General features: G+C 42.9%; 1 protein-coding gene across 1 annotated transcript; it reads right to left on the bottom strand.

The window, feature by feature from the left end:
* Positions 1-414: 414 nt before the first annotated feature.
* LOC115182217 (zinc finger protein 2 homolog) lies at positions 415-27,923 on the bottom strand (the record flags this gene model as incomplete). The annotated part of the gene is made up of 3 exons (XM_029743842.1): positions 27,205-27,923; positions 26,436-26,448; positions 415-1,572 (listed from the first exon to the last, which is right to left on the bottom strand). Coding segments are annotated over exons 1-3 (1,890 nt in total), but the record flags the coding sequence as incomplete, so codon positions are not given.
* Positions 27,924-27,997: the final 74 nt, after the last annotated feature.

Here is a 27,997-nt window from a genome sequence, read left to right as displayed (position 1 = left end):
GAAGTTGCACGTCCTGTTAAAACTAACAGATCAAAAACCACACGGAATCTGGGAAAAATGTGTACATCACCGGTGAGACAACAATTAGTAGCAAACAGCTAGCTACATTTTCAAATGTTGCATTTTAATTCAAGTGGGTCACCAACGAGGTAAATGTAACGCAACACTTTTATGTTAAATAGTACTCTTTCAATTCAGAACCTGAATTTTTCTACAACGTTAAAACATTCTACATTGTGACATCATTAAAATACTCCTACTACAATGTTAACCTCTTTTAAAACATTCTACATTGTGACATCATTAAAATACTCCTACTACAATGTTAAAACATTCTACATTGTGACATTATTTCATTGATATTATGGAACAACTCCTTCATGTATGAATTGTCTGATGTTTAATCAGAGATCTTTTATCAGAGTATCTCTTGTCACATTGTTCACAGCTATGAGATTTCTCACCTGTGTGTGTTCTCCGGTGTCTTTTTAGAGAATCTGATCTGGAGAAACTCTTCCCGCAGTCAGAGCAGTGGTAAGGCTTCTCTCCTGTATGTGTTCTCTGGTGTGATATCAGGTTGTTTGACTGATTAAAACTCTTTCCACATTGATCACAGCTATAACATTTCACTCCTGTGTGGATTCTCTGGTGTATTCTAAGGGTTACTAAAGAGGTGCATCTCTTTCCACAATCAGAGCAGCTGTGATATTTCTCTCTTGTGTGTGTTCTCCGGTGTGATATCAGGTTGCTTGACTGAGTAAAACTCTTCCCACATTGATCACAGCTATAAGGCTTCTCTCCAGTGTGTCTTCTCTGGTGTGATTTTAAATGTCCTGACCAAAAAAACCTCTTCCCACAGTCAGAGCAGCTATAAGGTTTCTCTCCTGTATGGATTCTCTGGTGTACTTTTAGTGTATCTGTTCTTGAGAAACTCTTACCGCATTCAGAGCAGTGGTAAGGCTTCTCGCCTGTGTGTGTTCTCTGGTGTGATATCAGGTTGTTTGACTGAGTAAAACTCTTCCCGCATTGGTCACAGTTATAAGGTTTCTCTCCCGTGTGTATTCTCTGGTGTGATTTTAAATGTCCTGACCAAAAAAACCTTTTCCCACAGTCAGAGCAGCTATAAGGTTTCTCTCCTGTATGGATTCTTTGATGTATTTTAAGGGTGACTAAAGAGGTGCATCTCTTCCCACAATCAGAGCAGCTGTGACATTTCTCCCCAGTGTGTTTTCTCAGGTGTAATATTAGTGTTTTTAAGTGAGCAAATCGCTTTCCACATTGACTACAGCGATATGTTCTCTCTCCTTTGTGAATTCTTTGGTGTACTTTTAGTGAATATGATCTTGAGTAACTCTTTCTAAAGTCAGAGCAGTGGTGAGGTTTCTTCCCTGAGGGTCTCTGCTGGTGTTTGAGATGTTCTGATGTGGAGAGACTCTTCTCTGCCTTGTCAGCTTCATGATGTTGTTGAGGCTCCTCAGAGAATCCACAATAGTCACGTCTCTTTCCTGTGTGAACAACAAAGTCAGACAGAAGGTTAAAGGCCCACAACAGCAGAAATCGACTTTCTTTTAGCTAAAAGGTGATCCCCATGATGTTGTACAACAATTTACGTCCTTAATGAATGTTTAAATGCTTTTACAAACTTATTTGACAAAAAAAAACAGTCAAGTGAGCAACAATATACATATTTTGTCTTATTGTTTTCACAGTAGTATAATGGATGATTCTAGGCTATAAATAAATTATTGAAGTTGCTGAAACCTGAAGCAGTGTGCCAGATTACTTTTTATCTATTGTTGTACAGCTACAGTGCTGCTCTTTGTTCACAAAACATTAATCCTTGGGAAACGTATTATTTAGAAAAGGAATACTTTCACCAAATTGTCTAAATGGCTTCTCTGAACATTATCTCACCAGGTTCCCCCATTAGGCAAACCATTAACAGTATTACATTGTCTATTGTTGTATATCTTCAGTGCTGCTCTTTGTTCACGCCCATTTATCATCTTTCACACCTTCTAGAGCCTTAGACCCGCCCATCTCTTAAAGAATTCACATTGGAACATGAGAATGTGGCCATGTGATAAAGCAGTGAGCTAGTGGTTAAAAACACAAAGATTTCAACAATAAAATACTTTATTAACTTCAAGTAGTAAAAGGTAGTAGCCTACAATTAGGAAAAACCTAAAAACACATGAAGGTCAAACCAATATCTAGACTGAGGCCTATATCATCAGATTCTTTGAGTAACTCTGGTTCAGGCTATTAAATGAACAAAATCATCTAGCCTGAGAGCATATTTCTGTCCTGCCCTTTGGACCAGGACATGTAATGGCCATGGCCTTTTCATCGAAAAAGTCCCGATCTTCTCCAAAATATATGTTCGCTGGATTGTGTCCAGTCAAGGGGATGCTTTCACAGCAGAATGCAACTCGCCAGCTCAGCTAGCTGTCTTAACGTTGCTTCATCACGCAACGAGCCATCTGTAAACAACGGCAAGCTATAACGGTACACTGGTATTGATGTAGCTACACTTTGCAGCAGTTTATTTACAAGTAATAACCTGGTAAATCTAGACTGTTGAATGGTCCCAGATGGTGAACAGTTTATTTAGTAATAACCTGGTAAATCTAGACTGTTGAATGGTCCCAGATGGTGAACAGTTTATTTAGTAATAACCTGGTAAATCTAGACTGTTGAATGGTCCCAGATGGTTAACAGTTTATTTAGTAATAACCTGGTAAATCTAGACTGTTGAATGGTCCCAGATGGTGAACAATTTATTTAGTAATAACCTGGTAAATCTAGACTGTTGAATGGTCCCAGATGGTTAACAGTTTATTTAGTAATAACCTGGTAAATCTAGACTGTTGAATGGTCCCAGATGGTGAACAGTTTATTTAGTAATAACCTGGTAAATCTAGACTGTTGAATGGTCCCAGATGGTGAACAGTTTATTTAGTAATAACCTGGTAAATCTAGACTGTTGAATGGTCCCAGATGGTGAACAGTTTATTTAGTAATAACCTGGTAAATCTAGACTGTTGAACGGTCCCAGATGGTGAACAGTTTATTTAGTAATAACCTGGTAAATCTAGACTGTTGAATGGTCCCAGATGGTGAACAGTTTATTTAGTAATAACCTGGTAAATCTAGACTGTTGAATGGTCCCAGATGGTGAACAGTTTATTTAGTAATAACCTGGTAAATCTAGACTGTTGAATGGTCCCAGATGGTGAACAGTTTATTTAGTAATAACCTGGTAAATCTAGACTGTTGAATGGTCCCAGATGGTGAACAGTTTATTTAGTAATAACCTGGTAAATCTAGACTGTTGAATGGTCCCAGATGGTGAACAGTTTATTTAGTAATAAACTGGTAAATCTAGACTGTTGAATGGTCCCAGATGGTGAACAGTTTATTTAGTAATAACCTGGTAAATCTAGACTGTTGAATGGTGCCAGATGGTGAACAGTTTATTTAGTAATAACCTGGTAAATCTAGACTGTTGAATGGTCCCAGATGGTGAACAGATTATTTAGTAATAACCTGGTAAATCTAGACTGTTGAATGGTCCCAGATGGTGAACAGATTATTTAGTAATAACCTGGTAAATCTAGACTGTTGAATGGTCCCAGATGGTGAACAGTTTATTTAGTAATAACCTGGTAAATCTAGACTGTTGAATGGTCCCAGATGGTGAACAGTTTATTTAGTAATAAACTGGTAAATCTAGACTGTTGAATGGTCCCAGATGGTGAACAGTTTATTTAGTAATAACCTGGTAAATCTAGACTGTTGAATGGTCCCAGATGGTGAACAGTTTATTCAGTAATAACCTGGTAAATCTAGACTGTTGAATGGTCCCAGATGGTGAACAGTTTATTTAGTAATAACCTGGTAAATCTAGACTGTTGAATGGTCCCAGATGGTGAACAGTTTATTTAGTAATAACCTGGTAAATCTAGACTGTTGAATGGTCCCAGATGGTGAACAGTTTATTCAGTAATAACCTGGTAAATCTAGACTGTTGAATGGTCCCAGATGGTGAACAGTTTATTTAGTAATAACCTGGTAAATCTAGACTGTTGAATGGTCCCAGAAGGTGAATATCAGTTGTTTTCCCCCACGGTGGTCATTCTACTTGTTTATGACGTGACTCTGAGTCATCAGGTTGCCATTGGCTACATGGGGTGTTTTGGTTTCACTCTGGGTTGAGTAGACAAACAGAGAGAGGACAAAGACTCTCCTATTTCAGTGGCTGATAATACAGGGGGCGATCCAGGATTGGTCCATTTTAGTTTTAAACTAATACTATACTGTATATGAGTCTTTCTATTAATAAAGAGGACAATGTGGGACATTGGGATCACATTTCTAAATGACTGGAAACTTAAACACATTTCATGCAGTTCCACATGTGAACTTACCGGGACAGAAGACTTTATACACTGAGTGCACAAAACATTAGGAACACCTGCTCTTTCCATGACAGACTGGCCAGGTTAAAGATATGATCCTTATTGATGTAACTTGTTAAATCCAGTCCAATCAGTGTAGATGAAGGGGAGGAGAGTTGATGTCTGCACCCCCCCTGAAAACAAATTAGCATAATACAACCCCCCCATAAAAATCTATCTGTTTAAGTTGTGGTGAAAGAGCTACAGCGATGTTTGTCAAACAGTGAGACATCTAACAATCAAAGGGCAAACAATTCACACATTGAAATTAGGAAACAATGAATGCGCACTAATTGGGGGGAGACAGAGCGATTGTGTCTCTGACCAGCTCACATTAAACGACCGTCGGCGATGGCCTTCTGGCCGTCTTACCAACGTAGTGGTGGTGAGCAAACTGACCATCTGTCACATTCTACAAGATTATTCACTTGGTCTAGTCTTACCAACGTAGTGGTGGTGAGCAAACTGACCATCTGTCACATTCTACAAGATTATTCACTTGGTCTAGTCTTACCAACGTAGTGGTGGTGAGCAAACTGACCATCTGTCACATTCTACAAGATTATTCACTTGGTCTAGTCTTACCAACGTAGTGGTGGTGAGCAAACTGACCATCTGTCACATTCTACAAGATTATTCACTTGGTCTAGACTTACCAACATAGTGGTGGTGAGCAAACTGACCATCTGTCACATTCTACAAGATTATTCACTTGGTCTAGTCTTACCAACGTAGTGGTGGTGAGCAAACTGACCATCTGTCACATTCTACAAGATTATTCACTTGGTCTAGTCTTACCAACGTAGTGGTGGTGAGCACACTGAACATCTGTCACATACTACAAGATTATTCACTTGGATCAAGATGGCGCCAGAAGAAATGGCAGCAGTTTTACGGGCGCCCAACCAACTGTGCTATTATGTGTGTTTTTCTGCGTCAATTGTAACTTACTTTGTACATAATGTTTCTGCCACCGTATTTTAGGGCAAAAAAAGAGCTTCTGGATATCAGGACAGCGATCACTCACCTCAGATTAGACAAAGGTTTTTCTTCAACGAGCAGGAAGCACAGGATGTACATCAGACACCCGACAAGGCCAACATACCCGTCATTGGCAAGAGAAAGAGACGCAGGTATATTGGAAGGATCAGCCGACGGCAAGAAATCTGCCCTTACCATCAACATTCCTTGCCAACATTGGACAATACATTAGACTACGATCACAAATATCCTACCAACGGGACATCAAAAACTGTAATATCCTATGTTTCACCAAATCGTAGCTGAATGATGACATGGAAAACATTCAGCTAGCGGGAAATATGCTGCACCGGCTAGACAGAACAGGGGGGCGGTCTGTGTATATTTGTAAACAACTGCTGGTGCACGAAATATAAGGAAGTCTCGAGATCTTGCTCGTCTGAAGTAGAGAATCTCATGATAAGCTGTAGACCACACTATTTGCCAAGAGAGTTTTCATTAAAAAAGAAATGTGGCTCTTTATTTACCACCACAGACAGACGCTGGCAGTAAGACCGCACTGAGTCAGCTGTATAAGGAAATAAGCAAACAGGAAACCACTCACCCAGAGGCGGCGCTCCTAGTGGCCGGAGACTTTAATGCAGGGAAACTTAAATCAGTTCTACCAAATCTCTATCAACATGTTAAAATGTGCAACCAGAGGGGGAAAAAAATTCTAGATCACCTGTACTCCACACACAGAGACGCGTACAAAGCTCTCCCTCGCGCTCCATTTGGTAAATCCGACCACAACTCTATCCTCCTGATTCCAGCATACAAGCAAAAATTAAAGCAGGAAGCACCAGTGACTGTCTATAAAAAAATGGTCAGATGAAGCAGATGCTAAACTACAGGACTGTTTTGCTATCACAGACTGGAACATGTTCCAGGATTCTTCCGATGACATTGAGGAATACACCACATCAGTCACTGGCTTTATCAATAAGTGCATTGAGGACGTCGTCCCCACAGTGACTGTACGTACATACCCCAACCAGAAGCCATGGATTACAGGCAACATTCACACTGAGCTAAAGGGTAGAGCTGGCGTTTTCAAGGTGCGGGACTTACAAGAAATCCCGCTATGCCCTGCGACGAACCATCAAACAGGTAAAGCGTCAATACAGGGCTAAGATTGAATCATACTACACCGGCTCCGACGTTCGTCGGATGTGGCAGGGCTTGTAAACTATTAGACTACAAAGGGAAGCACAGCCGCGAGCTGCCCAGTGACACGAGCCTACCAGACGAGCTAAGTCACTTCTATGCTCGCTTCGAGGCAAGCAACACTGAGGCATGCATGAGAGAATCAGCTGTTCCGGACGACTGTGTGATCACGCTCTCCGTAGCGGACGTGAGTAAGACCTTTAAACAGGTCAACATTCACAAGGCTGCGGGGCCAGATGGATTACCAGGACGTGTGCTCCGGGCATGTGCTGACCAACTGGCAGCTGTCTTCACTGACATTTTCAACATGTCCCTGATTGAGTCTGTAATAACAACATGCTTCAAGCAGACCACCATAGTCTCTGTGCCCAAGAACACAAAGGCAACCTGCCTAAATGACTACAGACCCGTAGCACTCACGTCCGTAGCCATGAAGTGCTTTGAAAGGCTGGTAATGGCTCACATCAACACCATTATCCCAGAAACCCTAGACCCACTCCAATTTGCATACCGCCCAAACAGATCCACAGATGATGCAATCTCTTTTGCACTCCACACTGCCCTTTCCCACCTGGACAAAAGGAACACCTATGTGAGAATGCTATTCATTGACTACAGCTCAGCGTTCAACACCATAGTACCCTCAAAGCTCATCACTAAGCTAAGGAACCTGGGACTAAACACCTCCCTCTGCAACTGGATCCTGGACTTCCTGACGGGCCGCCCCCAGGTGGTGAGGGTAGGTAGCAACACATCTGCCAAGCTGATCCTCAACACTGGAGCTCCCCAGGGGTGCGTGCTCAGTCCCCTCCTGTACGCCCTGTTCACCCACGACTGCATGGCCAGGCACGACTCCAACACCATCATTAAGTTTGCTGACAACACAACAGTGGTAGGCCTGATCACCGACAACAACAAGACAGCCTATAGGGAGGTCAGAGACCTGGCCGGGTGGTGCCAGAATAACAACCTATCCCTCAATGTAACCAAGAATAAGGAGATGATTGTGGACTACAGGAAAAGGAGGACCGAGCACGCTCCCATTCTCATCTACGGGGCTGTAGTGGAGCAGGTTGAGAGCTTCAAGTTCCTTGGCGTCCACATCAACAACAAATTACAATGGTCCAAACACACCAAGACAGTCGTGAAGAGGGCACAACAAAGCCTATTCCCCCTCAAGAAACTAAAAAGATTTGGCATGGGTCCTGAGATCCTCAAAAGGTTCTACAGCTGCAACATCGAGAGCATCCTGACCGGTTGCATCACTGCCTGGTACGGTAATTGCTCGGCCTCGAACCGCAAGACACTTCAGAGGGTAGTGCGTACGGCCCAGTACATCACTGGGGCAAAGCTGCCTGCCATCCAGGACCTCTACACCAGGCGGTGTCAGAGGAAGGCCCTGAAAATTGTCAAAGACCCCAGCCACCCCAGTCATAGACTGTTCTCTCTACTACCACATGGCAAGCGGTACCGGAGTGCCAAGTCTAGGCTTCTCAACAGATTTTACCCCCCAAGCCATAAGACTCCTCAACAGGTAATCAAATGGCTAACCGGACTATTTGCATTGTGTCCCGCCACTCCCCCTCTTTTACGCTGCTGCTACTCTCTGTTTATCGTCTATGCATAGTCACTTTAACTATACATTCATGTACATATTACTTCAATTAGCCCGACTAACCGGTGTCCCCGCACATTGACTCTGTACCGGTACCACCTGCATACAGCCTCCACATTGACTCTGTACCGGTACCACCTGTATACAGCCTTCACATTGACTCTGTACCGGTACCTCCTGTATACAGCCTCCACATTGACTCTGTACCGTAATACCCTGTATATAGCCTCCACATTGACTCTGTACCGTAATACCCTGTATATAGCCTCCACATTGACTCTGTACCGTAATACCCTGTATTTAGCCTCCACATTGACTCTGTACCGTAATACCCTGTATATAGCCTCCACATTGACTCTGTACCGTAATACCCTGTATATAGCCTCCACATTGACTCTGTACCGTAATACCCTGTATATAGCCTCCACATTGACTCTGTACCGTAATACCCTGTATATAGCCTCCACATTGACTCTGTACCGTAATACCCTGTATATAGTCTCCACATTGACTCTGTACCGTAATACCCTGTATATAGCCTCCACATTGACTCTGTACCGTAATACCCTGTATATAGCCTCCACATTGACTCTGTACCGTAATACCCTGTATATAGCCTCCACATTGACTCTGTACCGTAATACCCTGTATATAGCCTCCACATTGACTCTGTACCGTAATACCCTGTATATAGCCTCCACATTGACTCTGTACCGTAATACCCTGTATATAGCCTCCACATTGACTCTGTACCGTAATACCCTGTATATAGCCTCCACATTGACTCTGTACCGTAACACCCTGTATATAGCCTCCACATTGACTCTGTACCGTAATACCCTGTATATAGCCTCCACATTGACTCTGTACCGTAATACCCTGTATATAGCCTCCACATTGACTCTGTACCGTAATACCCTGTATATAGCCTCGCTACTGTTATTTTCACTGTCATTTTACAGTTTTTTTTAAATTGTATTTCTACCTTTCTTTTTACTTAAAAATTGCACTGTTAGTTAGAGCCTGTAAGTAAACATTTCACTGTAAGGTCTACCCTACACCTGTTGTATTTGCGCATGTGACAAATAAACTTTGATTTTATTTACCACCACGCTGTCTCTCTAAAACAATGACGTGATGATGTAATTAGATTGTTAACCTCTTACATATACACGCTAGCGGAACGTCTGCTCCAATATCCAATGATGGGCGGGGCGCGAAATACAAACTCCTCTAAAATCCGAAAACTTCCATTTTTCAAACATATGACTATTTTACACCATTTTAAAGACAAGACTCTCCTTTATCTAACCACACTGTCCGATTTCAAAAAGGCTTTACAGCAAAAACAAAACATTAGATTATGTCAGCAGAGTACCCAGCCAGAAATAATCAGACACCCATTTTTCAAGCTAGCATATCATGTCACATAAACCCAAACCATAGCTAAATACAGCACTAACCTTTTATGATCTTCATCAGATGACACACCTAGGACATTATGTTATACAATACATGCATGTCTGTTCAATCAAGTTCATGTTTATATCAAAAACCAGCTTTTTACATTAGCATGTGACGTTCAGAACTAGCATTCCCACCGAACACTTCCGGTGATTTTACTAAATTACTCACGATAAACGTTCACAAAAAGCATAACAATTATTTTAAGAATTATAGATACAGAACTCCTCTATGCACTCGATATGTCCGATTTTAAAATAGCTTTTCGGATGAAGCACATTTTGCAATAATCTAAGTACATAGCCCAGCCATCACGGGCTAGCTATTTAGACACCCAACCAGTTTAGCCTTCACCAAAATCACATTTCCTATAAGAAAAATGTTCTTAACTTGCTTGTTCTTCGTCAGAATGCAGTCCCAGGACTTCTACTTCAATAACAAATGTAGGTTTGGTCCCAAATAATCCATCGTTATGTTCCATCAAGACGTTTTGTTCGTGCGTTCTAGACTCTATCCCAACGCTAAATCTCGGCCACGAGCATGACGCAGAATGTGACAAAAAATTTCTAAATATTCCATTACCGTACTTCGAAGCATGTCAACCGCTGTTTAAAACCAATTTTTATGCAATTTATCTCGTAGAAAAGCGATAATATTCCGAACGGGAATCTGCCTGTCTGTATACTGAGGGAAAAACCGAAAGCCGGGGGCGGGGTGGGTCGCGAGCGTAAGGCTTAGTCCACTGAGTGACCACTTAGCTTTTGCTCTCCTTTGTTTCAGCCAGGGCTTTGAATTACGTCATTTCTGTTTTTCCCGGGCTCTGAGACTTCATTGGAGACGTGGGAAGTGTCACGTAACAGCAGAGATCCTTAGTTTTTGGGAGAGATGTCAAACAAAGAAAATAAAAGGTCTGACAGGGTACTTCCTGAACAGAAGCATCTCAGGTTTTTGCCTGCCATAGGAGTTCTGTTATACTCACAGACACCATTCAAACAGTTTCAGAAACTGTGGAGTGTTTTCTCTCCAAAGCTAATAATTATATGCATATTCTAGTTTCTGGGCAGGACTCATAATCAGATTAAATCGGGTACGTTTTTTATCCAGCCGTGAAAATACTGCCCCCTAGCCATAAGAGGTTAACGTAGCTGGAACAAGCTGTGGCTCAAAGCAGCCGCATAAAACTTTTCAGTCAGACATTCACCCTTACACTACAGAGTTGAAATATCTACCAAACATTTTCAATAACATTGCTTGTGAACTTCAAAGCTGTAACGATTTCCCACTGGCTTGCGTATATCCTACCACTGGGGGCGCCACAGCGCATTTTGGAAAAAAATCGTTCCCATTTTCAACGGCCTACTAATCAAACTCAGAAGCTAGAACATGCATATACTTATTTTATATGGATAGAAAACACCCTAAAGTTTCTAAAACTGTTTGAATGGTGTCTGTGAGTATAACAGAACTCGTATGGCAGTCAAAACCCCGAGACCGATTGAAACAGGAAGTGGGATTCTGAATTGTGGACTCGACTTCACAGCCTTCCCTGTAATTCACAACGTGAAAAATCGATAATTGAGCACTTTCTAGTGCTTCCACTAGATGTCCCCAGTCTTTACAAAGTGTTTTGAGGCTTCTACTGTCGAAACTCAGTGTAGGAGACGATGTGGCAATTGGTCACAGTAGGAGGGCCATCAGCATTGTGACGTCGGCGGCCGTGTCTACCCCCACCTTTGGAAACGTTTTGAAACACAATGAAATCGTCCCACTCGAATCTTATTGGCTCTCTTGTTGAAACAGGCCCTGAAGATTAATGTTATACAACGTTTGAACGAACCTAAAGGAGGGAAAAAAGTCATTTTTCGTTAGCCAAGTCCCGCGCCCGACGGAGCATTTGGTTACAGCCTTCGGACGCGCTAACAACAGCAAGCTAATGGAACATAAAGGATGGACTTTTTCGACCGAAAATACATTTGTCGTGGACCTGGGATTCCTGGAAGTGCTTTCTGATGAAGACAACTAAAGGTGAGGGATTATTGATGATATTATACAAGATCAGATGTGATTTGCGATTGTTCCAAGATGGCACCGAGCTAGGTTTTCTGGCAGATTTTCTGAGTATCGCATCCCCTTTTATCTCAAAGTGTAATTACCCTGTAAAGTTAATTTAAAATCTGTTATGACGGGTGTTTTCAAGAGATATTCATCTATAAATCTTAGATTGACAATATAAAATAAAAAAATCGTTTTCGAATAGTAATTTATGAAAAAGTAGCACTGTTTCCCGGGACGCATTTTATGGGAAAATAGTTAGTCAACGTCAGGTGCCGATGTAAAATGCTGTTTTTATATAGAAATATGACCTTTATTGAACAAAAGATTGCATGCTGTGTGTAACATGATGTCCTAGGTGTGTCATCTGATGAAGTTTGTAAAAGGTTAGTGCTGCATTTAGCTGTTTTTTGGTTATATGTGATGCATGTGCTTGGTCGGAAAATTCATATGATGCTACTTTTACCATGTACTCCTCTAACATAATCTAATATTGTGCTTTTCCTGTAAAACCTTTTTGAAATCGGACAACGAGGGTCGATTCAAGAGAGGTGTATCTATAAAACGATATGAGACAGTCCTATATTTGAAAAAATATATATATTGAATTTCGTTATGCTAATGTCGCTAGAAGTTTTTCGCTGGAAAATGATTCCGCTAACGGGATGAGACGCTCAAGAGGTTAAAGGCAAATACAAACACATACTAGTAGTCATCTCTCCTGCTGGAGTCTACACAACGTCATCATCTCCATGGCTTCTTCTCTGGCGAGCTCTCATTGGCTATTTCTGATCACCGTTCTCAAAACATGTCATTGCACACCTCACACTACAAGAGCATTGCATATTATGTGCAGATAAAATCAAACATGTTTGAAAATATCAGGACATCTGGGACTGCTCAAAGATGTGATCAGTAGCCCTCAGATTGTGTCTCTGACCAGCTCACATTAAACGAGTGTCGGTGACGGCTGCACACCCCGAGTAGGCAACGACATGGGGACTTCGTCCCGATCACAAAAACTTGTCAGACAGCTAAATCGGGGCCAAAATCATGTAGTGTACACGCCCCTTCTTGTACTGTGCCACCCCCACAGCCTCCGCAATGGATTAGTCCACTGAGACAATTGATTCTTGAAGAATATAACTTATAAATGCCTCAAATGTTTCAACTGTATTTCCCCATCAGAAACCAAAACACAAGCTTGTATAACGCCATTGTTCATAAACAAGCACTGTATAGCCTCAATCTGGTTATACTATCGTAATGACATCATGGATGGCCAGTCCTTGTATTCATAGTGTAGTGAATTCAGGGGGTAGCCTTGAGCAGGACTCAAACCTGGGTCCAGCGACAATCAAGCTTATGACAGTACTGTGCAGCCGTCTTCATCGACCTGGCCAAGGCTTTTGACTCTGTCAATCACCGTATTCTTATCGACAGACTCAGTAGCCTTGGTTTCTCTAATGACTGCCTCGACCTGGGTCACCAACTACTTTGCAGACAGAGTTCAGTGTGTCAAATCGGAGGGCCTGTTGTCCGGAGCTCTGGCAGTCTCTATGGGGGTGCCACAGGGTTCAATTCTCGGGCCGACTCTTTCTCTGTATATATCAATGATGTCGCTCTTGCTGCGGGTGATTCCCTGATCCACCTCTACGCAGACGACACCATTGTGTATACTTCTGGCCCTTCCTTGGACACTGTGCTAACTAATCTCCAAACAAGCTTCAATGCCATACAACACTCCTTCCGTGGCCTCCAACTGCTCTTAAACGCTAGTAATGTTTTTCAACCGGGCGCTGCCCGCACCTGCCCAACTAGCATCACCACCCTGGACGGTTCTGCCCTAGAATGTGGACAGCTATAAATACCTAGGTGTCTGGGTAGACTGTAAACTCTCCTTCCAGACTCATATTAAACATCTCCAATCCAAAATCAAATCTAGAATCGGCATTCTATTTCGCTCCTTCACTCACGCCGCCAAACTTACCCTAGTAAAACTGACTATCCTACCGATCTTCGACTTCGGCGAAGTCATCTACAAAATAGCTTCCAATACTCTACTCAGAAAACTGGATGCAGTCTATCACAGTGCTATCCGTTTTGTTACCAAATCACTTTATACCACCCACCACTGCGACCTGTATGCCCTAGTCAGCTGGCCCTTGCTACATATTTGTCGCCAGACCCCCTGGCTCCAGGTCATCTATAAGTCTATGCTAGGTAAAGCGCCGCCTTATCTCAGCTCACTGGTCACGATAACAACACCCACCCGTAGCACACATTCCAGCAGGTATATCTCACTGATCATCCCCAAAGCCAACACCTCATTTTGCTGCCTTTCCTTCCAGTTCTCTGCTGCCAATGACTGGAACCAATTGCAAAAATCGCTGAAGCTGGAGACTTATATTTCCCTCACCAACTTTAAACATCAGCTATCGCTGCAGCTGTACATAGTCCATCTGTAAATAGCCCACCGAATCTACCTACCTCATCCCCATTCTGTTTTTATTTACTTTTCTGCTCTTTTGCACACCAGTATCTCTACTTGCACATCATCATCTGCTCATTTACCACTCCAGTGTTAATCTGCTGAATTGTAATTATTCGCTACTATGGCCTATTTATTGCCTTACCTCCTCACGCCTTTTGCACACACTGTATATAGACTTTCTTTTTTTTCTACTGTGTCATTGACTTGTTTATTGTGTTATTGGCTTGTTTATTCCATGTTATTCCATGTGTAACTCTCTGTTGTTGTCTGTGTCACACTGCTTTGCTTTATCTTGGCCAGGTCGCAGTTGTAAATGAGAACTTGTTCTGGTTAAATAAAGGTAAAATAAAAAACATTAAAAAAACTTATGCCAAGATGTCTTAACTTCTTGACAAGGTTGCTACAATAGCTTTCTCTATGAATTTGAGAGTGGTTACATTTCTCCAGCCCCCAGCTGTTTACCAAACCAAGTCTAAGGGCTGCCATTTTGTTGCTGTTTAAATCCTAGTTTGCCCCCTTAAAAAAAGCCACACATCAATCAACCAATCTGCAGTTCAAACAATAACAAAGCTGTAATTCCACCAGTGTTTTGGTAATAAGATGATGGATGGGGCTGGAGAAATGTAACTACTCTCAAATTCATAGACAGACCTATGGATGCAAGGACTGACCATCCATGATATCAACATTATAGTTTTAACCATGTTGAGGCTATACAGTGTTGATTTACATTGTTTCTAAACATTGGAGTAAAAAAAGCTTATTTGGGGATCTGATGGGGTACAACAGTTGAACTAAGCTCATGAGGCATGTGTTATATTCTTCAAGAATCAATGGCTATATATATAAATCATTTAAAAGTCAAAATATGGATGTAAGTGCAGATTTCCCCTTTAACACCAAACATCAGTTCAACAACTGCAGAGTTTGTGCCTCTGTTTTTAAGACAGTACTTACTAGTATTAATCAGGGACCGGTTTTTCAAAACCATTTCACGGCTAACTTCATTAGCCGGCTTAAGTTGCCTTTGGGAAACCGGGCTCAGATATCCAGTTTCCTCCTCCTCCCCTTTCGATGTGACAGTCATCTCCCCCTCCTCCTCTTTCAATGTGACAGTCATCTCCCCCTCCTCCTCTTTCACTCCAAAAACTGCATCATCCTCAGTCTCTTCCTCCTCTTCTTTAACTGTAACTTCCTCCTCCTCTTTCACTCTGAACGCGTCTTCCTCTTCTTCCTTCACGGTAACAGCCACAACCTCTATTTGTTTTTGTATTGTAACAGCCTCCTCTTCCTCTTTCACGAGAGCTTCTTTCTCCGTCCAGCAGGCCTCCTCTTCTTTAGCAGGGGGAGAGTAGCTTAGTGAGCTCATGGTCGGAGATGTTAGCTAGCTAGGCTAATGCTAACTTAACCAGCCAGCTAGCTGACCAATAACAACACCGTAAATATCAAAATAAATCGGATAACTAACTTGACGACAGAAGTGGGTTTAAAACACAGTGGCTAATATACACTAAAGCGTCTAAAGAGCTTTCTTGGTTCGACTATTTTGTGTAGCAAGATACCGAGGGCTGACTAACTGTTGTTGCTGTTGAAAGAAGCGTTCCGTCCACTAGATTATACGTCACACCAACAGCATCGCCTTAAAGCCTCAGATCGCCATCTGCTGACTGGAGTGGGAAAAATATTGTTATGATTATAACATTTGTTGTCACCTTCAATTATTGCACATGTTCTCATAAAAAGTATATTTCAACACTCTGTCTGCTCAGGCAAATTTGCCGAACTCCTAAACTTGGAACCAATCAGAAGTCCCGTACATACCCCTGGTGATGTAGGCAGCCAATGTCCTGCTATTATCAACGATATAACTACAGCCTCTTGTGAAACGTGAGCTGCTGTCTGATGAAGAGAAACATATGTCTAACGCCCAAAGACTGAAATAAGATAAATATATGTTTTAGAGTGCATTTTCAATTTTCAGTATGCAATAAGAAGAGGTAACTCCATGGACCATTTATCCAATTTATTGAAAGCTTGCCATTGTTGCAGTTTGAATAGCCTAGCCAGCTACTGTAAATGTCAATTTGTGTTTCATTAGCTAGTTATCCATGTCAGTTATAGCATGTTTAATCATGTTTTTGCCTGATTATATGTCGAATTTCAAATAAATAGCTGCAGGCTTGAAGAATCATTCCAATCATATACTTTGAACAGAAACCCAAGTGAAATTCCCCCATTGTATTTACCCAAGGTCTCTATAGCGCCAGAAGAGAGACTCTCACACTGAAAACGCCTCCATTAATTGCCACAGTTTAGACTACCAAATAGAACAGCTTTCTAACTCCCCCTTGTTGTAGTCTGGTGAAATGACAGAATGCCACCGTCTACCACTAACAGTCACTGCATAAACTCATAACTTTTAAAGGAAGAACCACTATATGCCAATGTTGTTGACTGTGTGTGTGACTGTGTGTCCAGGTGCTGCGGTCTCTGTGCCAGGCCTGGGCCAACACCCTTTGTAGCAGCAGCCCTATGTGAGCAGGCTCTGCTGCTGCTGTGAGACTACTGAGTGGTGCAGAGATACAGTACAGGTCAGCACCTCAGGAGTAAATGTCAGTTGGCTTTTCATAGCCGATCATTCAGAGTACCTCTACCGCTCCTGCTGTCTCTAGAGAGTTGAAAACAGCAGGTCTGGGACAAGGTAGCACGTCCGGTGAACAGGTCAGGGTCCCATAGCCGCAGGAAGAACAGTTGAAACTGGAGCAGCAGCACGACCAGGTGGACTGGGGACAGCAAGGAGTCATCAGGCCAGGTAGTCCTGAGGCATGGTCATAGGGCTCTGGTCCTCCTCCTCCGAGAGAGAGAATTAGAGAGAGAGAGAGAGAGAGAGAGAAAAACAAACAGGCAGGATATAACCCCACCCACTTTGCCAAAGCACAGCCCCCACACCATTAGAGGGATACCTTCAACCACCAACTTACTATCCTGAGACATGGCCGAGTATAGCCCACAAAGATCTCCCCCCACGGCACAAACCCATGGACCGAGTACTGTATCTCTGCACCACTCAGTAGTCTCACAGCAGCAGCAGAGCCTGCTCACATAGGGCTGCTGCTACAGAGGGTGTTGGCCCAGGCCTGGCACAGAGACCGCAGAACCTGGACACACAGTCACACACACAGTCAACAACATTGGCATATAGTGGTTCTTCCTTTAAAAGTTATGAGTTTATGCAGTGACTGTTAGTGGTAGACGGTGGCATTCTGTAATTTCACCAGACTACAACAAGGGGGAGTTAGAAAGCTGTTCTATTTGGTAGTCTAAACTGTGGCAATTAATGGAGGCGTTTTCAGAGTGAGAGTCTCTCCTCTGGCGCTATAGAGACCTTGGGTAAATACAATGGGGGGAATTTCACTTGGGTTTCTGTGCAAAGTATATGATTGGAATGACTCTTCAAGCCTGCAGCTAGTTATTTGAAATTAGACATATAATCAGGCCAAAACATGATTAAACATGCTATAACTGACATGGATAACTAGCTAATGAAACACAAATTGATATTTATCTTATTTCAGTCTATGGGCGTTAGACATATCTGTTTCTCTTCATCAGGCAGCAGCTCACGTTTCACAAGAGGCTGTAGTTATATCGTAGATAATAGCAGGCCATTGGCTGGCTACATCACCAGGGGTATGTACGGGACTTCTGATTGGTTCCAAGTTTAGTAGTTCTGCAAATTTGCCTGAGCAGACAGAGTGTTAAAATATACTTTTTATGAGAGAATGTGCAATAATTGAAGGTGACAACAAATGTTATAGTCATAACAATATTTTACTGTAATATTTTACCCACTCCAGTCAGCAGATGGCGTTCTGGGAATTTAAGGCAATGCTGTTGGTGTGACGTATAATGTAGTGGACGGAACGCTTCTTTCAACAGCAGCAACAATTCGTCAGCCACCTCGGTAGCTTGCTAGACAAAATAGCCGAACCAATAAAGCACTATAGACGCTTTAGTGTATATTAGCCACTGTGTTTTAAACACACTTATGTCGTCTAGTTAATTATCCAATTTAATTTCATATTTACGGCGCTGTTGTTTTTAGTCATCCAGCTGGCAGTTAAGTTATCACTAGCCTAGCTAGCTAACATCCCGACCATGAGGTCACTAAGTTACTCTCCTCCTGTTAGAGAAGAGGAGGCCTGCTGGACGGAGAAAGAAGCTCTGGTTAAAGAGGAGGAGGAAGAGGAGGCTGTTACAATACAACAACAAGTAGAGGGTGAGGCTGTTACAGTGAAAGAAGAGGAAGCCGCGTTCAGAGTGAAAGAGGAGGACGATGCTACAGTAAAAGAAGAGGAGGATGTTACAGTTAAAGAAGAGGAGGATGTTACAGTTAAAGAAGAGGAGGATGTTACAGTTAAAGAAGAGGAGGATGTTACAGTAAAAGAAGAGGAGGAAGCTGTTTTTGGAGTGAAAGAGGAGGGGGAGATGACTGTCACATTGAAAAAGGAGGAGGAGGAAGAAGAAGAGGAAACTGGATATCTGGGCCCGGTTTCCCAAAGGCAACTTATGGCGTCCAACGATGAACTTAGCAGTGAAATGGTTTTGAGAAACCGTTCCCTGATTAACACTAGTAAGTACTGTCTTAAAAACAGAGGCACAAACTCTGCAGTTGTTGAACTGATGTGTGGTGTTAAAGGGGAAATCTGCACTTACATCCATATTTGGACATTTAAATAATTTATTTATAGCCATTGATTCTTGAAGAATATAACACATGCCTCATGAGCTTAGTTCAACTGTTGTACCCCATCAGATCCCCAAATAAGCTTTTTTTACTCCAATGTTTAGAAACAATGTAAATCAACACTGTATAGCCTCAACATGGTTAAAACTATAATGTTGATATCATGGATGGTCAGTCCTTGCATCCATAGGTCTGTAGATGAATTTGAGACTAGTTACATTTCTCCAGCTCCATCAATCATCTTATTACCAAAACACTGGTGGAGTAACGCTTTGTTGTTGTTTGAACTGCATATTGGTTGATTGATGTGGCTTTTTTAAAGGGACAACCTAGGATTTAAACAGCAACAAAATGGCTGCCCAGAGACTTGGTTTGGTAAACAGCTGAGGGATGGGGGAAGGAGAAATGTAACCACTCTCAAATTCATAGAGAAAGCTATTGTTGGAACCTTAACCCAAAACCTAGTGACCTCGTCAAGAAGTTCAGACATCTTGGCGTAACAGTTATAAGGTGTTGGCTTGCAAGTCGCTGGACCCAGGTTTGAGTCCTGCTCAGGGCTACCCCCTGAATTCACTACACTATGAATACAAGGACTGGCCATCCATGATGTCATTACGATAGTTTAACCAGATTGAGGCTATACAGTGCTTGTTTATGAACAGTGGCGTTATACAAGCTTATGTTTTGGTTTCTGATGGGGAAATACAGAAATACAGTTGAAACATTTGAGGCATTTATAAGTTATATTCTTCAAGAATCAATGTCTATAATGCCTGACCCCATTTAGTCGACTGGTCGATAGGCTGTTGGTCGACCAACATCTTTTTAGTCGAGCAAATTATATATGTTTTTTATGGCACAAGACACCTGTCTTGCGCTGTCTCAGTGGACTAATCCATTGTGGAGGCTCTGGGGGTGGCACAGTACAAGAAGGGGCGTGTACACTACATGATTTTGGCCCCGATTTAGCTGTCTGACAAGTTTTTGTGATCGGGACGAAGTCCCCATGTCGTTGCCTACTCGGGGTGTGCAGCCGTCACCGACACTCGTTTAATGTGAGCTGGTCAGAGACACAATCTGAGGGCTACTGATCACATCTTTGAGCAGTCCCAGATGTCCTGATATTTTCAAACATGTTTGATTTTATCTGCACATAATATGCAATGCTTTTTTTAGTGGTGAGATGTGGAATGACAAGTTTTGAGAACAGTGATCAGAAATAGCCAATGAGAGCTCGCCAGAGAAGAAGCCATGGAGATGATGACGTTGTGTAGACTCCAGCAGGAGAGATGACTACTAGTATGTGTTTGTATTTGCCTTTAACCAAAGCCAGTGTGAAATCGTTACAGCTTTGATGTTCACAAGCAATGTTATTCAAAATGTTTGGTAGATATTTCAACTCTGTAGTGTAAGGGTGAATGTCTGACTGAAAAAGTTTTATGCGGCTGCTTTGAGCCACAGCTTGTTCTAGTTACGTTAACCTCTCTAGGGTAGGTGGCACCAAATCGTCCCACCTACGTAACAGCCAGTTGAATCCTGTGGCGCGATATTCAAATACCTTAGAAATGCTATTACTTCAATTTCTCAAACATATGACTATTTTACAGCATTTTAAAGACAAGACTCTCGTTAATCTAACCACACTGTCCGATTTCAAAAAGGCTTTACAACGAAAGCAAAACATTAGATTATGTCAGCAGAGTACCAAGCCAGAAATAATCAGACACCCATTTTTCAAGCTAGCATATAATGTCACAAAAACCCAGAAGACAGCTAAATGCAGCACTAACCTTTGATGATCTTCATCAGATGACACACCTAGGACATTATGTTGTACAATACTTGCATGTTTTGTTCAGTCAAGTTCATATTTATATCAAAAAACAGCTTTTTACATTAGCATGTGACGTTCAGAACTAGCATACCCCCCGCAAACTTCCGGCGAATTTACTAACAGTTTACTAAATTACTCACGATAAACGTTCACAAAAAGCATAACAATTATTTTAAGAATTATGGATACAGAACTCCTCTATGCACTCGATATGTCCGATTTTAAAATAGCTTTTCGGTGAAAGCACATTTTGCAATATTCTAAGTAGATAGCCCGGCATCCCAGGGCTAGCTATTTAGACACCCAGCAAGTTTAGCCTTCACCAAACTCCGATTTACTATTAGAAAAGTTTGATTACCTTTGGTGTTCTTCGTCAGAATGCACTCCCAGGACTTCTACTTCAATAACAAATGTTGGTTTGATCCCAAATAATCCATAGTTATGTTCCAACAGCGGCATTTTGTTTGTGCGTTCAAGACACTATCCGAATGGTAAATAAGGGTCACGCGCACGGCGCATTTCGTGACAAAAGATTTCTAAATATTTCATTAACGTACTTCGAAGCATGTCAACCGCTGTTTAAAATCAATTTTTATGCCATTTTTCTCGTAAAAAAGTGATAATATTCCGACCGGGAATCTGCAATTAGGTAAACAGACGAAAGAAAATAAAGCATGGTGTCGACTCGGGCACGCGCCTAAGTCCATTGTCCTCTGATCGGCCACTTGGCAAAGGCGATAATGTGTTTCAGCCAGAGGTTGCCTCGATATCGTTCAGCTTTTTCCCGGGCTCTGAGAGCCTATGGGAGCCGTAGGAAGTGTCACGTTACAGCTAAGATCCTTAGTCTTCAATAAACAGAGGCAAGAACAACAACACCTTGTCAGACAGGCCACTTCCTGCATGAAATCTTCTCAGGTTTTTGCCTGCCATGAGTTCTGTTATACTCACAAACACCATTCAAACAGTTTTAGAAACTTTAGGGTGTTTTCTATCCAAAGCCAATAATTATATGCATATTCTAGTTACTGGGCAGGAGTAGTAACCAGATTAAATCGGGTACGTTTTTTATCCGGCCGTGTAAATACTGCCCCCTAGCCCTAACAGGTTAAAGACGTTCCGCTAGCGGAACACCACTCCAATATCCAATGATAGGCCATGGCGCGAAATACAAACTCCTCGAAAATCCGAAAACTTCCCTTTTTCAAACATATTACTATTTTACACCATTTTAAAGACAAGACTCTCCTTTATCTAACCACACTGTCCGATTTCAAAAAGGCTTTACAACGAAAGCAAAACATTAGATTATGTCAGCAGAGTACCCAGCCAGAAATAATCAGACACCCATTTTTCAAGCTAGCATATAATGTCACAAAAACCAAAACCACAGCTAAATGCAGCACTAACCTTTGATGATCTTCATCAGATGACACTCCTAGGACATTATGTTATACAATACATGCATGTTTTGTTCAATCAAGTACATATTTATATCAAAAAACAGCTTTTTACATTAGCATGTGACGTTCAGAACTAGCATTCCCACCGAACACTTCCGGTGAATTTACTAAATTACTCACGATAAACGTTCACAAAAAACATAATTATTTTAAGAATTATAGATACAGAACTCCTTTATGCAATCGCGGTGTCCGATTTTAAAATAGCTTTTCGGTGAAAGCACATTTTGCAATATTCTGAGTAGATAGCTCGCCATCACGGGCTAGCTAACTTGACACCCACCAAGTTTGGTACTCACCAAACTCAGATTTACTATAAGAAAAATTGGATTACCTTTGCTGTTCTTCGTCAGAATGCACTCCCAGGACTTCTACTTCAACAACAGATGTTGGTTTGGATCCAAATAATCCATAGTTATATCCAAATAGCGGCGTTTTGTTCGTGCGTTCAAGACACTATCCGAAGGGTGACGCGCGGACGCGTATCGTGACAAAAAAATTCAAAATATTCCATTACCGTACTTCGAAACATGTCAAACGCTGTTTAAAATCAATTTTTATGCGATTTTTCTCGTAAAACAGCGATAATATTCCGACCGGGAGTCGTTGTTTTCGTTCAAAGACTGAAAAAGTAAAATGGACTCTTCACGTGCGCACCCGTCTCATTGTTCTCAGATCGACCACTTACCAAATGCACTACTGTTTTTCAGCCAGTAACTGCAGAGTCATCATTCAATGTTCTGGCGCCTTCTGAGAGCCTAATAGTTGCCTTAGAAAGTGTCACGTTACATAAGAGATCCTTTGTTTTGGATAGAGATGACAAAGAAGGCCAAGAAATGGTCAGACAGGGTACTTCCTGTACAGAATCTTCTCGGGTTTTGGCCTGCCATTTGAGTTATGTTATACTCACAGACACCATTCAAACAGTTTTAGAAACATTGGAGTGTTTTCTATCCAAAGCTACTAATATTCTAGTTTCTGGGCAGGAGTAATAACCAGATTAAATCGGGTACGTTTTTTATCCGGCCGTGAAAATACTGCCCCCTATCCATACCAAGTTAAAACAGGTCAACGTTCACAAGGCCGCTGGGCCAGACAGATTACCAGGATGTGTGCTCCGGGCATGTGCTGACCAACTGGCAGGTGTCTTCACTGACATCTTCAACATGCCCCTGATTGAGTCTGTAATACCAACATGCTTCAAGCAGACCACCATAGTCCCTGAGCCCAAGAGCACTAAGGTAACCTGCCTAAATGACTACAGACCCGTAGCACTCACGTCCGTAGCCATGAAGTGATTTGAAAGGCTGGTAATGGCTCACATCAACACCATTATCCCAGAAACCCTGGACCCACTCCAATTTGCATACCACTCAAACAGATCCACAAATGATGCACTCTATTGCACTCCACACTGCCTTTTCCCACCTGGACAAAAGGAACACCTACGTGAGAATTCTATTCACTGACTACAGCTCAGCGTTAAACACCATAGCGCCCTCAAAGCTCATCACTAAGCTAAGGATCCTGGGACTAAACACCTCCCTCTGCAACTTGATCCTGGACTTCCTGACGGGCGCCCCCAGGTGGTGAGGGTAGGTAGCAACACATCTGCCACGTTGATCCTCAACACTGGAGCCCCTCAGGGATGCGTGCTCAGTCCCCTCCTGTACTCCCTATTCACCAACGACTGCATGGCCAGGCACGACTCCAACACAATCATTAAGTTGGTGCCAGAATAACAACCTATCCCTCAAAGTAATCAAGACAAAGGAGATGATTGTGGACTACAGGAAAAGGAGTACCGAGGACGCCCCCATTCTCATCGATGGGGCTGTAGTGGAGCAGGTTGAGAGCTTCAAGTGTCCACATCACCAACAAACTAGAATGGTCCAAGCACAACAAGACAGTCGTGAAGAGGGCACGACAAAACCTATTCCCCCTCAGGAGACTGAAAAGATTTGGCATGGGTCCTCAGATCCTCAAAAGGTTCTACAGGGGCAACATCAAGAGCATCCTGACTGGTTGCATCACTGCCTGGTATGGCAACTGCTCGGCCTCTGACCGCAAGGCACTACAGAGGGTAGTGCGTACGGCCCAGTACATCACTGGGGCTAAGCTGCCTGCCATCCAGGACCTATACACCAGGCGGTGTCAGAGGAAGGCCCTAAAAATGGTCAAAGACCTCAACCACCCCAGTCATAGACTGTTCTCACTGCTACCGCATGGCAAGCGGTACCAGAGCGCCAAGTCTAGGCATCTCAACAGATTTTACCCCCCAAGCCATAAGACTCCGGAACAGGTAACCAAATGGCTAACCGGACTATTTGCATTGGGTCCCGCCACTCCCCCTCTTTTACGCTGCTGCTACTCTCTGTTTATCGTCTATGCATAGTCACTTTAACTATACATTCATGTACATATTACCTCAATTAGCCCGACTAACCAGTGCCCCCGCACATTGACTCTGTACCGGTACCCCCTGTATATAACCTCCACATTGACTCTGTACCGTAATACCCTGTATATAGCCTCCACATTGACTCTGTACCGTAATACCCTGTATATAACCTTGCTACTGTTATTTTCACTGTCATTTTAGTGTTTTTTTAATTGTCTATTTTTTACTTAAAAATTGCACTGTTGGTTAGGGCCTGTAAGTAAGCATTTCACTGTAAGGTCTATCTATACCTGTTGTATTCGGCGCACGTGACAAATAAAATTTGATTTACCACCATGTTCTCTCTAAAACAATGACGTGATGATGTGATTAGATTGTTAAGGTCTTACTCACATCAGCTACGGAGAGCGTGATCACACAGTCATCCGGAACAGCTGATGCTCTCATGTATATCTCAGCGTTGCTTGCCTCGAAGCGAGCATAGAAGTGATTTAGCTCGTCTGGTAGGTTCATGTCACTGGGCAGCTCGCGGCTGTGCTTCCCTTTGTAGTCTGTAATAGTTTGCAGGACCTGCCACATCCGACGAGCGTCGGAGACGGTGTAGTACGATTCAATCCACAGTCACTGTGGGAACGACGTCCTCGATGAACTTATTGATAAAGCCAGTAACTGATGTGGTGTACTCCTCAATGCCATAGGAAGAATCCCGGAACATATTCCAGTCTGTGCTAGCAAACAATCTTGTAGTTTAGCATATGCTTCATTTATTTTTTGTTATTTCTCCCCAATTTCGTGGTATCCAATTGGTAGTAGTTACAGTCTTGTCTCATCGCTGCAACTCCCGTACAGACTCGGGAGAGGTGAAGGTCGAGAGCCATGCGTCCTCCGAAACACAACCCAACCAAGCCGCACTGCTTCTTGACACAATGCACATCCAACCCGGAAGCCAGCCGCACCAATGTGTCAAAGGAAACACCGTACACCTGGCGACCTGGTCAGCGTGCACTGTGCCCGGCCCGCCACAGGAGTCGCTAGTGCGCGATGAGACAAGGATATCCCTGCCAGCCAAACCCTCCCTAACCCGGACGACGCTGGGCCAATTGTGCGTCGCCCCATGGACCTCCCGGTAGCGGCCGGCTGCGACAGCCTGGGCTCGAACCCAGAATCTCTAGTGGCGCAGTGGTCTAAGGCACTTTATCGCAGTGCTAGCTGGGCCACCAGAGATTCTGGGTTCAAGCCCAGGCTGTCGCAGCCGGCTGCGACCGGGAGGTCCATGGGGCGATGCACAATTGGCCCAGCGTCGTCCGGGTTAGGGAGCTACACTCTAGCTACTTGTGAGACACAGCTAGCACTGCGATGCAGTGTCTTAGACCACTGCGCCACCTGGGAGGCCAGCATATGCTTCATTTCACCTCTTTTTTTTTTTTAGACCAAGTCACTGGTGCTTCCTGCTTTCATTTTTGCTTGTAAGCAGGATAGAATTATGGTCAGATTTGCCAAATGGAGGGCGAGGGAGAGCTTTGTATGCGTCTCTGTGTGGAGTAAAGGTGATCTAGAATTTATTTCCCCTCTGGTTGCACATTTAACAAGCTGATAGAAATGAGGTAAAACTGATTTCAGTTTCCCTGCATTAAAGTCCCCGAACACTAGGAGCGCCGCCTCTCGGTGAGCGGTTTCCTGTTTGCTTATTTCCTTATACAGCTGACTCAGTGCGGTCTTACTGCCAGCGTCTGTCTGTGGTGGTAAATGAAGAGCCACGAACAATGTTTATGAAAACTCTCTTGGCAAATCGTGTGGTCTGCAGCTTATCATGAGATACTCTACTTCAGGCGAGCAAAATCTTGAGACTTCTTTAGATTTCGTGCACCAGCAGTTGTTTACAAATATTCACAGACCGCTCCCCCCTCATTTTACCGGAGTGTGCTGTTCTGTGTAGCCGGTGCAGCGTATATATCCCGCTAGCTGAATGTTTTCCAAGATATTACAGTTTTTGATGTCCCGTTGGTCGGATATTCGTGATCGTAGTCTAATTTATTCTCCAATGTTGGCAAGTAATGTTGATGGTAAGGGCAGATTGGGGGTAAAAGCAGATCTCAAAGTTGTAATTCTATACTATTTAATTGACTATTTACTTTCGTTTTTTGATGGCATGCGTTATGCGTTTGAAGTGTATCTAGTTGAATGCATTCTATGATATGTGACAACCTGATGGTCATTGGGGCAAACGTGTCTTTCTTTGTAAACTGAATTAAACTGCATATGAAGTAAGGATCAATTCGGACGCAGAGCTGGTCAAAGCAGCTGCTGACATGTATGTTTTTACTTCACTATTAATTGACAAAGGACATTTGGTAAGTTTTGATAAGTATTCAGTTAAAGTATTAAAGTGTTTTCAATTTTTTCCTATCATCAGCCCAAGGAAATGTATTGGTAAGAGTCATCTGGGTTTAAAGGAGAATCACTGCATGTATGCACTATTAAATATCTTACCTTGTTGCTGTCATCCTCCATGTAGCTGTCATCCAATATGTTGCTGTCATCCTCCATGTGTCATCCTCCATGTAGCGGTCATCCTCCATGTAGCGGTCATCCTCCATGTAGCTGTCAACCTCCATGTAGCTGTCATCCTCCATGTAGCTGTCATCCAATATGTTGCTGTCATCCTCCATGTGTCTGTCATCCTCCATGTGTCTGTCATCCTCCATGTGTCTGTCATCCTCCATGTGTCTGTCATCCTCCATGTAGCGGTCATCCTGCATGTAGCGGTCATCCTCCATGTGTCTGTCATCCTCCATGTAGCGGTCATCCTCCATGTAGCGGTCATCCTCCATGTAGCGGTCATCCTCCATGTAGCGGTCATCCTCCATGTAGCGGTCATCCTGTATGTAGCGGTCATCCTCCATGTAGCGGTCATCCTCCATGTAGCGGTCATCCTCCATGTAGCGGTCATCCTCCATGTAGCGGTCATCCTGCATGTAGCGGTCATCCTCCATGTAGCGGTCATCCTCCATGTAGCGGTCATCCTGTATGTAGCGGTCATCCTGTATGTAGCGGTCATCCTGTATGTAGCGGTCATCCTCCATGTAGCGGTCATCCTCCATGTAGCGGTCATCCTGTATGTAGCGGTCATCCTCCATGTAGCGGTCATCCTCCATGTAGCGGTCATCCTCCATGTAGCGGTCATCCTCCATGTAGCGGTCATCCTCCATGTAGCTGTCTGTATGTCACGTAATCATGAGTTTCTCTTTTCCATTTTAATCACTAATTTCATTTCAGTTTTACT

This window comes from Salmo trutta, unplaced genomic scaffold (assembly GCF_901001165.1).
Source record: "Salmo trutta unplaced genomic scaffold, fSalTru1.1, whole genome shotgun sequence".
In the NCBI taxonomy this organism is placed as follows: domain Eukaryota; kingdom Metazoa; phylum Chordata; class Actinopteri; order Salmoniformes; family Salmonidae; genus Salmo; species Salmo trutta.
The sequence above is the reverse complement of the archived record's forward strand: the minus strand, read 5'-3'. Positions and strand labels throughout refer to the sequence as shown.